The 14,262-nt window shown below is 42.1% G+C and overlaps 1 protein-coding gene across 3 annotated transcripts in view; it reads right to left on the bottom strand.

Moving 5' to 3' along the window:
- Positions 1 to 14,262, bottom strand: part of sez6b (seizure related 6 homolog b) — a 973,463-nt gene that overhangs the window by 312,037 nt on the left and 647,164 nt on the right. For all 3 annotated transcript variants that reach the window (XM_043718461.2, XM_043718459.2, XM_043718460.2), the window contains exon 4: positions 11,142 to 11,334. In XM_043718461.2, coding sequence (XP_043574396.2) covers positions 11,142 to 11,334 — 193 coding nt within the window. The remainder of the gene's footprint in view (positions 1 to 11,141; positions 11,335 to 14,262) is intronic.

Raw genomic sequence — 14,262 nt, 5'->3', positions numbered from 1 at the left:
TTAGCAGGGTAACTTCTGCTCATACCAACTGTAATTCAGGAATTTAAAAGGGGTTCTTTGAAACCTCTTCAGATTTGCATTGTATTCAAAGTAAAATGATCATGGCATTAGCTCAAAAAGGGGATGCTTTGTGGTTGAGAGATTTCTCCGCACTTTCTGGGTCAGAGTTTGGGTTCCAGCCTTGAGCAAGAGGCATTTTGTGAAGTTCATGCTCAGATTACAAAATGCATTGACAGCAGTCACAGTAAGTATACATTGCCTGAAGCATTGCTGTTATTAAGGACGAATTAAAACTTAATGTAATCTCAATTGATTTGAATTTGGTGGACCTGCACCTTCTTCAAAACACCTTCTATGAATATATTACCAATTTCAGTGTTTTCATGAAATCAGCAAACTAACCAAGAGCTGGTGTTTGTGACTGTGAACATAGATATCAAAAATATTGGTGCCTTTTAGATTTTCATAGTTGAGGCGTTTGGCTCTTCTTCATTTAGGCTGAGCATGTGTCTAATTGTTTTTGGAGCAGAAATATTGTCCAACTGCTACTGATGTACAGACACAGCATAACTCTGCTAAAAACAAATATTGAAGGTTTTTTATTAGCTCTGAAGGATTGATGTGGTGTTTTAAGTAACCTTTCAATGTGTCAACAATGGCCTAAGGGAGGCGCAGTTGTTTTTACTGTCCAGTCATTTCTCATAGTGCAACAGTCGTATTCCTGTGCAACCCCGCGTTGGACAAGAATCATGCAATACAAATAACACTTAAAAGTGTTGACGATGTGATCGCACTATAGCCAACACACATTTTAAAAGTGCACGCTTTAGAAACAGTGTTCCCCAATTTGTCGTTTGCGTTACAGTCAATTTGTGTTGACCAAATGCATGTCATAGCAGAATGACCTGTATTACACTTCTGGGAATGATGCCCAGTTGGAATGTTAGAATATGCCTGTGGCAATGTTTCCTTCAAGTGAATGTTCTCAGTTACGGACTTCCCTAAGAACCAATAAGACCTTTCAAATATTCTAGCCTCTTTATCAGTATGACTGCTTGACAATAATATACTTACAAAAGAATGATGGAAGGAGTCTCTCAATCAGCCCAATGAAATATTTGTCAACAATATACTTCCTGTTGCAAGTGTCACTTAGACTGGTAGAGTGGAAATAGCATAAATGTAATTGTTGCATCTGAAACGTTAGATTTTGTCTCCCCTTTCCAGGACCAACTTTAGGAAGATGTTGCCGCTGTCTGACAGGTTGTCTCTTCCGATTGTTTGTCATGGCTCCCAAAGGAACAAAAGTTACTAAAGCTGATTTTCTAAGTACATAAGTTACCCTTGAAAGATTATTTAATACAGAAAAATTTGTGAATCTGAATTCAGCCCTCAACATAACAAATGACCAACCTCCAGAAATTATTAAGAAAAACATGTTAAAAAAATCCACAAATGACAGTTTTGAAAATCAATGTTTATTGGGAAGAGTAGGCCGAGGGAGATTGTTTAGGGACCCCTGCAGTTACCACAATCAGGAAAACTAAACAAGTTCTGAGCATGCATCCTACATCCTTGACTGAACCCCACCGAAATATAGATTGCTGCCTGTACACTGACATTTTAAACCATTACAATATATATTTCCTGGGGTACTGAACAACTGGTTTGTCTCAACACACATTTATTCATCCATGTTCAAAATTATTTTTCAATACACAAGCAAAGCATAACACCTTCAATGTAAGCAGAGCAAAATGTCAACTTTAAAATATCAATACAATTTGTATTAGATGATCCTGACCCATCAATATATTGAAGGACCACTGAAAGTAGGAGGCAGCAATGCGAGCATCTAGTTTAAAATACAAACACCAGAAATCCCTTTATAAATATTAATATCTTCCTCAACCACACAACTGGTACCAGAAACTGTCAATAGTACATAGCTAGGAACTGAACTTCAGCAAATAACACAATCATATTTAGAATGTATAGTCAGACATAAAAAGTATTAAGCTCATAAACAAATGCCGCTCAGTGCAAGGAGAAAATCAATCATTTGCAGCAGAGCAAAGGGTAAAGAGCAAACATGCACCCACCGAACAAATTTATCATAATGCATGTCTTGGGCACCTATTTTTTTCTCCTGTCCTACTTAAGCCAACATCAGTTGTCAGCATTCTGAATAAGTAGATCATTTCTTCAGAAGCGGTCTTGAGGCATAGTAGATAATGCCCCTGCCTCTGAGTTGGAAGGTCCAGATTCAAATCCCATCCTGAACCTAATGGCTAAAGACATAACATGGACAAACTGCCTGGTTATCATCTGTGAATCCTTCCGAAACATGTCAGTGGCAGGCAGGAAGAGCGGGAGAAATTCCAAGTCAGTCATGTGACGAAAAGAAAAACAGATCCTCCACTATCACTATTCATTGTTCCAGACTAGAACGTGCAAGTAAAGGTGTATGTTGCATTAGTAGCTCAACTCCTTGAGTGAACTGTACCACACCAGATCATGATATGGAGCACAATTTATTAAAATCAGAATAGATTTCAGGCACCTGGATTTCCATTACAGTTCTAATGTTGGTTTTGATAAAAAAAAATAATGTTATTAACTATACACTGCTGTTGTGAATTTTGTATTCTAGGTGCTAGATTCTAGAGAAAGTATTTTACAATCAAGACTGAAAAACAACAAAATAAACCTGGAGTCCCGCCATGCCTCATCTGTAACAGTCACGTCACCAAATACAACACAGAAATATGACAAAATCATGACCATCTTCTGCAGTGTAGAAAAACTCTGAACCACCAGACATCCTAACATCAGCGAAAAATAGGCCAAAAATATTAAAAAATAATATTACATGTTAGGTTGAATAAGAATGCTTATATTTCTTATGCACATAGAGAGATAGAGTCATACAACACGGAAACAGATCCCTTGGTCCAACCAGTCCAAGTTGAACATAATCCCAAACCAAACTAGTCCCATCTGCCTGCTCCTGGCCCATATCGCTCCAAACCTTTCCTATTCATGTATCTATCCAAATGTCTTCTAAATGTTGTGATTGTACTCACATTCACTACTACTTCAGAAAGTTCACTCCACACATGAACCACCCTCTGTGCAAAAAATTTATTTCATGCCTTTTTTATATCTCTCTCCTCTCACCTTCAAAATGTGAAATAAATCAAGGTGCAGTATCAGACTGAGATTACTCGGAGACACAGTTATTGAACTATACCAAGGTACAGTATCAGACTGACATTACTCTGAGACACTGTCCCTGAACAACATCAAGGTGCAGGATCAGACTGAAATTACTCTGAGACACTGTCACTGAACTACATCAAGGTGCAGTATCAGACTGAGATTACTCTGAGACACAGTCCTTGAACTACATCAAGGTGCAGTATCAGACTGAGATTACCCTGAGACACTGTCCCTGAACTACATAAAGGTGCAGTATCAGACTGAGATTACCCTGAGACACTGTCCCTGAACTACATCAAGGTGCAGGATCAGATTGAGATTACTCTGAGACACTGTCCCTGAACAACATCAAGGTGCAGGATCAGACTGAGATTACTCTGAGACACTGTCCCTGAACTACACCAATGTGCTGACATTACCCTGAGACACTGTCCCTGAACTACATCAAGGTGCAGGATCAGATTGAGATTACTCTGAGACACTGTCACTGATCTAAACCAAGGGGCAGTATCAGACTGAGATTACCCTGAGACACTGTCCCTGAACTATATCAAGGTGCAGTGTCAGACTGAGATTATCCTGAGACACTGTCCCTGAGCTACATAAAGGTGCAATATCAGACTGAGATTACCCTGAGACACTGTCCCTGAACTACATCAAGGTCCAGTATCAGACTGAGATTACCCTGAGACACGGTCCCTGAACTATATCAAGGTGCAGGATCAGACTGAGATTACTCTGAGACACTGTCCCTGAACTATATCAAGGTCCAGTATCAGACTGAGATTATCCTTAGACACTGTCACTGAACTACACCAAGGTGCAGTGTCAGACTGAGATTATCCTGAGACACTGTCCCTGAACTACATCAAGGTGCAGTATCAGACTGAGATTACTCTGAGACACTGTCCCTGAACTATATCAAGGTCCAGTATCAGACTGAGATTATCCTTAGACACTGTCACTGAACTACACCAAGGTGCAGTGTCAGACTGAGATTATCCTGAGACACTGTCCCTGAACTACATCAAGGTGCAGTATCAGACTGAGATTATCCTTAGACACTGTCACTGAACTACACCAAGGTGCAGTATCAGACTGAGATTATCCTGAGACACGGTCCCTGAACTACATCAAGGTGCAGTATCAGACAGAGATTACCCTGAGACACTGTCCCTGAACTACATCAAAGTGCAGGATCAGATTGAGATTACTCTGAGACACTGTCACTGAACTACATCAAGGTGCAGTATCAGACAGAGATTACCCTGAGACACTGTCCCTGAACTATATCAAGGTGCAGTATCAGACTGAGATTATCCTTAGACACTGTCACTGAACTACACCAAGGTGCAGTGTCAGACTGAGATTATCCTGAGACACTGTCCCTGAACTACATCAAGGTGCAGTATCAGACTGAGATTACTCTGAGACACTGTCCCTGAACTATATCAAGGTCCAGTATCAGACTGAGATTATCCTTAGACACTGTCACTGAACTACACCAAGGTGCAGTGTCAGACTGAGATTATCCTGAGACACTGTCCCTGAACTACATCAAGGTGCAGTATCAGACTGAGATTATCCTTAGACACTGTCACTGAACTACACCAAGGTGCAGTATCAGACTGAGATTATCCTGAGACACGGTCCCTGAACTACATCAAGGTGCAGTATCAGACAGAGATTACCCTGAGACACTGTCCCTGAACTACATCAAAGTGCAGGATCAGATTGAGATTACTCTGAGACACTGTCACTGAACTACATCAAGGTGCAGTATCAGACAGAGATTACCCTGAGACACTGTCCCTGAACTATATCAAGGTGCAGTATCAGACTGAGATTACTCTGAGACACTACAACCCATGGAAAAAACCAACATCATCTACAAAATTCCATGCAAGGACTGCCACAAACACTACATAGGACAAACAGGAAGAAGGTTAGCCACCAGGATACATGAACACCAGCTAGCCACAAAAAGACACGACCCTGTCTCCCTCGTAGCCCTACACATGGATGCAAAAAACCACCATTTCGACTGGAACAACACATCTATCCTGGGACAGGCTAAGCAAAGACATGCCAGAGAATTCCTAGAGGCCTGGCACTCCAACCACAACGCCATAAACAAACACATAGATCTCGATGCCATCTATCAACCCCTCAGAAAATGAACAGGAAATGACATCACCACAAACCCCAGGAACCCCACCCAGGACAAACATTTCAATAGAAAGCAGGAGACAACAGCTTCGCTTCATTTGGAGGTCGCCACTGATGTTACCCAGCCAGGTAATGAAACATCTGGATATCAAACCTACAGCTCAGCGAGTAAACCTACACCCTAAACTGCATCTTGGTGTAGTTCAGGGACAGTGTCTCTAATCTCCAGCATCTGCAGTCCTCACTTTCGCCTGATTTTTAACTTTGCCCATCCCAATCCTACACTGGCACCTCCACAATAAGGTGACAGCACTGAACTTTTCAGTGACTGGCTTCTACCCTGAGGACCTGCCATGATGCTTTTATCATTGAGAATTCTCACATTCCTGATGTACTGGATAGGCCAAATGCCTTACCAAGACAGTTACTGGGGGACAAGGACCACTCTTTGTTACCATGGCTGATGACTATCACAAAACTCCCTGACTGAGGCAATCCACATTCACAATGCAATCCATTCTTTAACTGGGGCCACATGGAAGCAAACGATAGGTCTGCTGTGGTTGAAGTTCCACAACCTGAAAAGGTCTACAATGCAGTCCAGACATTGTGTGCTAATAATCCTAGTGTGCTGGGAGCAGGCAAACAGGGGTGTTATGGAGGCCAAGGAGCTGGCAGAGCAGATGCAGTTTTTCTGAGGTAAATGCCGAAGGCCATTGAGCAGGAAGAATATCACTTTCAGTATGCTTGTGTGGTGTAGCATTGCCTGCTACAAGCCAGACAGGACTTAATTGACATCCAGTTCCAGTGGTTGAGAGTTGGGTAGAGTAATGATGCATTGACATAAAATTGTTGATGCTCAACCTGCAAGCAGTGCCTCTGTACTCCAACAGGAACATGTCCGTTTCCTTTTCTGTTTGCTTTTGGTGTTGGCAAATATTTCCCCATCTGTGTTAGCCTTACATTGAACAATGATAAGATGTAAGGGTACACTGGGGCACTGGAGAATAAGCAGCATTGATTTAGAAATGGTTGTAAGATGGGATATCGCGAAGGACATGGAGAAGTGTAGTCTAGTACTTAACCAATGATTGGGATAGGAATGTGCATTGGTACGCATAAGTATTTGTTTGCCACTGGTAAAATTCACCCTGACAAACCCAAATCTTTTCTAGAGCCATTGTGCAGACTGGAATTGAGTTGCTGGGAATTTGCAAGAAGTATCGCTGTTCTTCCAAATCCTGCTGGAATCAGGAATAGCATCTACCAAAAATCGTAGACTTGCAAAAATATTTCCCTGATATCTACATCCCTTTGTTTTAGATTCCCTACAGTATGGAAACAGGCCCTTCGGCCCAACAAGTCCATACCGACCCTCCGAAGAGTAACCCACCCAGATCCATTCCCCTGCCCGATATATACCCCTTATTAATGCACCTAATACTATGGGCAATCTAGCATGGCCAATTCACCTGACCTGCACATCTTTGGACTGTGGGAGGAAACCGGAGCACCTGGAGGAAACCCACGCAGACACGGGGAGAATGTGCAAACTCCACACAGTTGCCTGAGGCAGGAATCAAACCCAGGCCCCTGGCGCTGTGAGGAAGCAGTGCTAACCACTGAGCCACCGTGCTGCCCTTTTTCTTGAAGGAATATGCTCCATTTGTTTACAAAGGGCTTGGTGAGCCAAAGGGCCGGTTCCTGTGTTGTACTGTTCTTTGTACCTCCAGTAGTTCAAAAAGGCAGCTCACCACCACCTTCTCTCAAGGGCAGCCAGGGACAGGCAATAAATGTTGGCCCAGTGAGTGATTATGAAAAATTGCACTCACCGCTATCTCTCTCATTGCCTTTTCTGTAAATTACTTATCCTTTTTACGGTGACAAAACAACCTGACTTGGAGGAATTAGCTTGAGTGTGGTCAGCAAAGTATAAAGTAGCAAAGAATAAAATTATGTCTTCTGCGGGGAGAAGATTTGGCCTGCTCTTTATTTTCCATTCCCTAAACAGAAGTAACAGTGGCTGAAAACTTGCCAAAACTAACTGAACGATACACAATCAACCCAAAAGTATTCACCAATGGAATACATGTAGTCAAAGGCCTTTCCTAACATAAGTTGTATGTATACACAACATTCGAGCACTCACAGTGTCCCGTTTGTGAGGATATGTTCTTATTCCTTGCCCAGAAAATCTGAGCTTCAGCAATTGTTAAAATTATTTATGTAGTGACATGGTACAGTGACATAGAATGACTCTGAGAGGGAAGGAGCCCAGACTGGTGCAGAGAAATGGAGGGGGAAAAAATGAAAGGGCACTGAGAGGGTAGGACCCAAGAGGGGCACTGCGAGGGGGAGGAGACAGGACGAACAAGTGAGGGGGAGGAATTTGAAGTGGTACCAAGGAATGTGGAGCCAAGAAGGCTCCAAGGGGAGGAGGAGGATCTAAAAGGAGGGCTGAGAGGATGGAGGAGATGGGGTGGCATGGAGAGGAGACAGTGAGAGAGCTAGGAGCCAGGAGGAGCGCTGACAGTTGAAGGAGTCACAAGTGGCACCAAGAGGAGGAGGAGTCAGGAGGGGCAAGAGATGGCGGGGCAGCCAGGCAGGTGAGGGGCACTACAACAAGAATTGATTTGGTGTTGACTTCCATCCTCAAACAAGGACAACTGAATCCAGTACACGAAGTGAAACAACTGATAAACACTCAACAAAGATCATGGCAAACATATATATTTGTTGCAATGGAACATGCTCTTGGTGTGCTGAAGTTTTAATCACCAAAAGCATTGAAATGACCTGTGAAGTGAGGGGAAGATTCCTTATATATGCATTAGTAATAATGTAACCAAAACATACCAGGTTTCAACAAAAATACTGTTCAAAAGCAGATATTTTCCATTCTTAAAGAATTGTAACCAGAGAAAGTTTTGCACATCATCTACTACAAATAATGTCCAGAAGATAACTTTTCTTATTTGTTGGTGTAACTAGTGGGCTCTCACCACTGACCATCTTTTGCACTACACAGACATGCTATCACGAGTTCTGGGAAGATTTATAGCTCAGGTTGAGGTTCTGGATGCAGATTTGCTCGCTGAGCTGGAAGGTTCATTTTCAGATGTTTTGTCACCATACTAGGTAACATCTTCAGTGTGCCTTCGTCCGGAGGCTCACTAAAGATGCTACCTAGTATGGTGTTGAAATGTCTGAAAATGAACTTTCCAGCTCAGCGAGCAAACCTACATCCAAAACATGCTATAGTCACTTCAGACTCCTGAGATCAATGTGAAAGCCTTGAATATTTTTTTAATTTCACTTATAGGATGTGTGTATTGCTGGCTAGCCAACATTAATATCCCATTCCTATTTGCCCTTGAGAAGGTGGTGGTGAATTGCCTTCTTGAACCGTTGCAGTCCATGTGCTGTGGGTTGACCCACAATGCCCTTAGGGAGGAAATTCCAAGATTATGATCCAGCAACACAGAAGGAACAGCAATATATTTCCAAGTCAGGATGGTGGGTGATTTGAAGGGAAATTTGAAGATGGTGGTGTTCCCACTTATCTGCTGCCCTTGTCCTTCTGATGGAAGTGGTCGTGGGATTGGAAGGCGCTGCTTAAGGATCTTTGGTGAATTTCTACAGTGCATCATGTTGATGCAATGCTGCTACTGAGCGTCAGTGGTGGAGGAAGTGGATGTTTGTGGATGTGATGCCAATCAAGCGGGCTGCTGTGTCCTAGATGGTGTCAAGCTTCTTGAGTGTTGTTGGGGCTGCATTCATCCAGGCAAGTGGGGAGTATTCCATCACACTTCTGTCTCGTGCCTTGCAGTTGATGGACAGGCTTTGGGGAGTCAGAAGGTGAGTTGTTATTGCAGTATTCCTAGCATTTGATCTGTTCTTGCAGCCACTGTAACTGTCGAGTCATGGAGTCATACAGCATGGAAACAGACCCTTTGGAACAACTGTCCGTACTGTCCAGGTTTCCCAAACTAAACTAGTTTCACCTGCCTGTGCTTGTCCCATAACCATCCAAACTTTCCCTATTCCTGTACCTGTCCAAATGTCTTTGGAATCTCATCCCTGTATCTGCATCCACCACTACCTCTGGCAGTTCATTACACATACACACCACTCTGTGAGTGAAAAATCTGCCCCTCAGGTCCTTTTTAAAATCTTCCTCCTTTCACCTTAAAAATGTGCTCTCTTGTTTTGAACTTTCCCACCCTCGGGAACCTTATGATTTTATAAGCCTCTGTAAGCCTTATAAGCCTCAACCAACTACACTCCAGTGTAAAAGTCCCAGTTATCCTTATAATTCAAACCATTCAGTTCCAGCAACATCCTGGTAAATCTTTTCTGATCCCTTCTCAATTTAATACTATCCTTCCTATAGCAGAGTGACCAGAACTGTACACAATGCTCCAAAAGTGGCCTCACCAATGTCCTGTACAACCTCAATATGACATCCCAACTCCTATACTCAGTAGTCTGAGCAATGAAGGCAAGCATGCTAAACGCCTTCTTAACTACCTACATCTGACCTTAATTTGAAAGAACTGTGTAGCTGAATCCCTCAGTCTCTCTGTTTGACAATGCTAGCCAGGGCCCTTCTATTAACTGTATAAATTTTGACCTCGTTTGGTTTTTCAAAATGCAACAACTTGCATTTATCCAAATTAAATTACATCTGCTACTCCTCATCCCACTGGACCTATTTAACAAGTTCCCTTTGTAATCTTAGATAATCTTCTTCGGTGTCAACTGTACCACCAACTTTGGTGTTATTTATATGCGAGTCCAGTTCTTGCAGCCACTGTATTTATATGACAAGTACAATTGCGTTTCTGGCACATTTGATAAGCTCTAGGATGTTGATAGTGGGGGATTCAATGATGGCAACACTATTGAATGTCAAGAGATGGTGGTTAGATTCTCTCTTATTGGAGATGGTCATTGCCTGGCATTTGTGTGGTACAAATGTTACATACCATTTATCATCGGCAAACATCCCCACTTCTGACCTTTGAAGAAGCAGCTGAAGATGGTTGGGCCAAGGACATTATACTGAGGAATTCCTACAGAGTCGTCCTGGAGCAGAGAGGACTGACTTCCAACAATTACAACCATCTTCCTATGTGCCAGATTGCAGAGCTTAGATCTGATCTGTTGGTTGTGGGATCACTTAGCTCTATCACTTGCTGATTATGCCGTTTGGCACATAAGTAGCCCTGTTTGGTGGCTTCACTAGGTTGACGTCTCATCTTTTAGTATGCCTGGTGCTGCTCCTGGCATGCCCTCCTGCACCTTCCACTGAACCAGATTGATTACCACTCACCAGCCTCTGAAGACAGAGGAATGGAAACAATATTGAGCAGTTTAAAATAGTGCTATTTATTTTGTCTTCATTAATTTTCCAAGTAAATACAGCACAAACATATTCATTATTGACATAAACCAGTCTTTTGGAAAGATATTTTACATCAGCTAAAACTAAGCTCTAAAAGGAACTCTGTTGGGAAGAGATTACTTTTGAACATATATTGTGCATATGAGTCTCTTACACAGTTCCTGATAAATATCAGTTGCAAGTCCACACAACTGGATATAAATTTCCATTTGTGCAAGATCTAGCAAGCAAGTGCTTTTTTCTAAGTCGGGACTATTGCTTTCAGATTTGATAAAATACTCGGCCACAAAATAGTGGCATTGCTTTCGCCTCATGATTACAGCCCTGGTGTGTAAGCACTTACCTTGATAATGGAATTGGAATGAGCCTGGATTTCCAAGTTGAATGCTCTGGAAGTGGATAGCAACTTGATTGCTTGGGCTGCGAATCACCTGCCCCTTCATTAAAATCGACGCGTTGGCGAGAACAGTCGGTTCATCTCCATCAAGTCCTTCAATTGTTAGCACCTCTCCTTCAGACAGGCTGATGTTTTTGACCTACAGAGAGATTGTTTGGAAAATGCTGTTACAAAATTACCAAGTATCAAGGCATTTCGATGTGGCTTGGAAGTAGCAGCAGAAATTCTACATTTTAACGTTTATTAATCCTTTCTTGAATTGCTCTCTCATGTAGCATTGCCATTTTCCAAGGCTTACTAGTCATGTACTTAACGTGATCAAGAAATTTATGTCTCGGCATTAAACTTAGCAGCCCTTCAAGTTAAATCTTAGTTAAATATAAATTTAATGATCCAGTTTCCCTGGCATTGAGTTTCATCATAAATAAACATTGGCTGCAAATTAGGACTATAACACTGCAAATTCCATCTTTGTTGTAGCAGTACAGCTCCTACATGAATCAAACTGTTCCAGCCCACTTCACCTAAGCGTCAGAATGGTATTTGAAAAGTCTCTGGCTCACACTGAGCCTGGAATATTTTGTTGCACAGGGAGACAGGAGGAAGAATAAATACCTGAAAGCAGGGAGCACAGACTGATATGCCAGGATACATATTTGCTGGACAATAAGTCACACACCCTCTGAAGAAATGATGCCTAAAATTGCTGTTGCCTCATGATCCAAAGATTATGCCCAAATGGTTGTTCATTGAGCAACAGATAGAGTTTGAGAGTTTGGAGATCAAGGTCAGAGTCGAAGTTAAAATGACAGACAAATGGAACCTTAGGGTGACACATGAGGTATGAACTGAGCTCTTTCGTTAGGCAGCTGTCCAAATGAGGACCAGAAAACTCACTTTATAACTAACTCTGGATTTGTGAATGGCTTAGGCACCATCTGATATGCCTCCTCCATTTTGATGCTGTATTTTATAACCGCAATCTGTACAAAAGTACAAAGGTGCCAATGTTTTTCCTTTCAAAATCCAGGAGAATCTTGTAATCCAGCAAAGTATGATAACTTTTGAAAATCTACCTTTGTACAGATTGCGGTTATAAAATACAGCATCAAAATGGAGGAGGCATATCAGATGGTGCCTAAGCCATTCACAAATCCAGAGTTAGTTATAAAGTGAGTTTTCTGGTCCTCATTTGGACAGCTGCCTAACGAAAGAGCTCAGTTCATACCTCATGTGTCACCCTAAGGTTCCATTTGTCTGTCATTTTAACTTCGACTCTGACCTTGATCTCCAAACTCTCAAACTCTATCTGTTGCTCAATGAACAACCATCCCAATGAAGAGTTTGAGGAACAATACATAATCTTTCAATGAACCATGTCATCGCTTCTGGTCTCAACAATTAATTTAACAATTTCAAATTGAAACCATCAAACAATATTTTTCCACAATCAGTTGGTGATCATTTTGTTAGAGCCATTTATACCTCCTCTAAATCCATATTGTCCAATCTTGTGCTATTATAATTAGACTATTAATCCAGACACACAGGTCCTAAGTTCAAATTCCACCATTGCAGATGATGATCTAATGATGACCATAGAATCATTGCTGATTGTTAGTAAAACCCATCTGGTTCACTAATTTCCTTTCGGTAAGGAAACTGCCGTCTTTACCTGGTGTGGCCTACGTATGACTCCAGATCCACAGCAATGTGGTTGACTCTTAACTGCCCTCTGTGCAATTAGGGCTAGGCAATATATGTTGGCCTGGCCAATGATGCCCACATCCTGTGAATGCATTAAAAAAATCTCCAATGGAAAATGCTGGAATCACAGATCTGGCAATGCAGAAGGAGAACTAGTGTAACAGAGTTAATGTTTCAGTTCAGTGAACCCTTTGTCTGAACCAGGGCTACTTAGTGATGCAGCCATTTTTAAGGAAGGTAGGGGAAGGAGCGAGGGAAAGAAGGAAGATCTTAATGTAGAAAGCAGAGAAATGAAATGACAAAAGGGATGATACAAGGCAAACGAAAACGGCACTGGGATGGGAAAGAAACAATGATGGGTCTAATGGAAAATTAAATGGAATCAAAACAGAATCAACACCAACAGGCGCCGTTCAAAACATTTCAAAAAGCACAAAGTCCAGACAAGAACAGGGTCTCAAGCCAAGACTGCAGGTTCTTGAAATCAGTTGTTTGAAAGATATTGTGATGTGGAGGTGTTGGATTGGGTTGGACAAAGTCAGAAGTCACATGATGGCCAGGTAATAGTCCAACAGGTTTAGTTGAAATCACAGGCTTTCATAGCATTGTTCCTTTGTCAGATGAAAGATTGTTCCTGAAGCACACGTGGAGCTTTATTGGAGCAGAGCAGGGGCAGGGGCTCAAACACAGGAAGATCAGATGACATTCTGCATGCAGAATTAAAGGGGTCGATATCTAGGGAGATAGGGTTTGGAAATAAAGCCCCATCACCCCACCAGCATGAAAGTCTGGCAGATCGAGTGTCAATCAAGCATTTATGAGCTGACCGGCTGGCTTCTTGACCTAGAAGTGCCACAGCAAAGAAATTCCGTTCCACTTGAAGCTGCCAGTCAAATAGAGTTAGTCCTGTATCTAGGATCCAGGTCTGAGCATCTAGAAGCTTGACATGATAGCATGGGTCAAGTTCAAGCAACAGGATAACAAAAGAGTAATTGTGCCTAAGAGAATGGGCACAGGAAAACCTTCTTTGTAAATAGGTTCTGTCTTGACCCATAATCAAATGGAGTCCTGTACGCACAACTGTGAATGCTTCAACTTAGCTGAATTGCATTCACGTAATTCAATTTACACTCACATGTATTTCATACTTTGACATGTCCACACTTTGAAACAGACTCTCAGCTTCATTTTGTACAAGGATGAGAGGTAATTGAACATGACACTTCACTTCTCCTGCTAATTGGAAATCAAAGGGTTTGAAACCTCCCACCACAATCAGAGGCAGGCAGCCAGCAACTAGGAGCTGCAAGCCAAGGCTGCACAGCGACACTGACTGGGAGTGGCAGGGGTGAGTGATTTC

Source organism: Chiloscyllium plagiosum, unplaced genomic scaffold, assembly GCF_037043375.1.
Source record: "Chiloscyllium plagiosum isolate Xiang-an unplaced genomic scaffold, Cpla_swu_hap1 HiC_scaffold_31, whole genome shotgun sequence".
Taxonomy (NCBI): Eukaryota; Metazoa; Chordata; class Chondrichthyes; order Orectolobiformes; family Hemiscylliidae; genus Chiloscyllium; species Chiloscyllium plagiosum.
The sequence above is the reverse complement of the archived record's forward strand: the minus strand, read 5'-3'. Positions and strand labels throughout refer to the sequence as shown.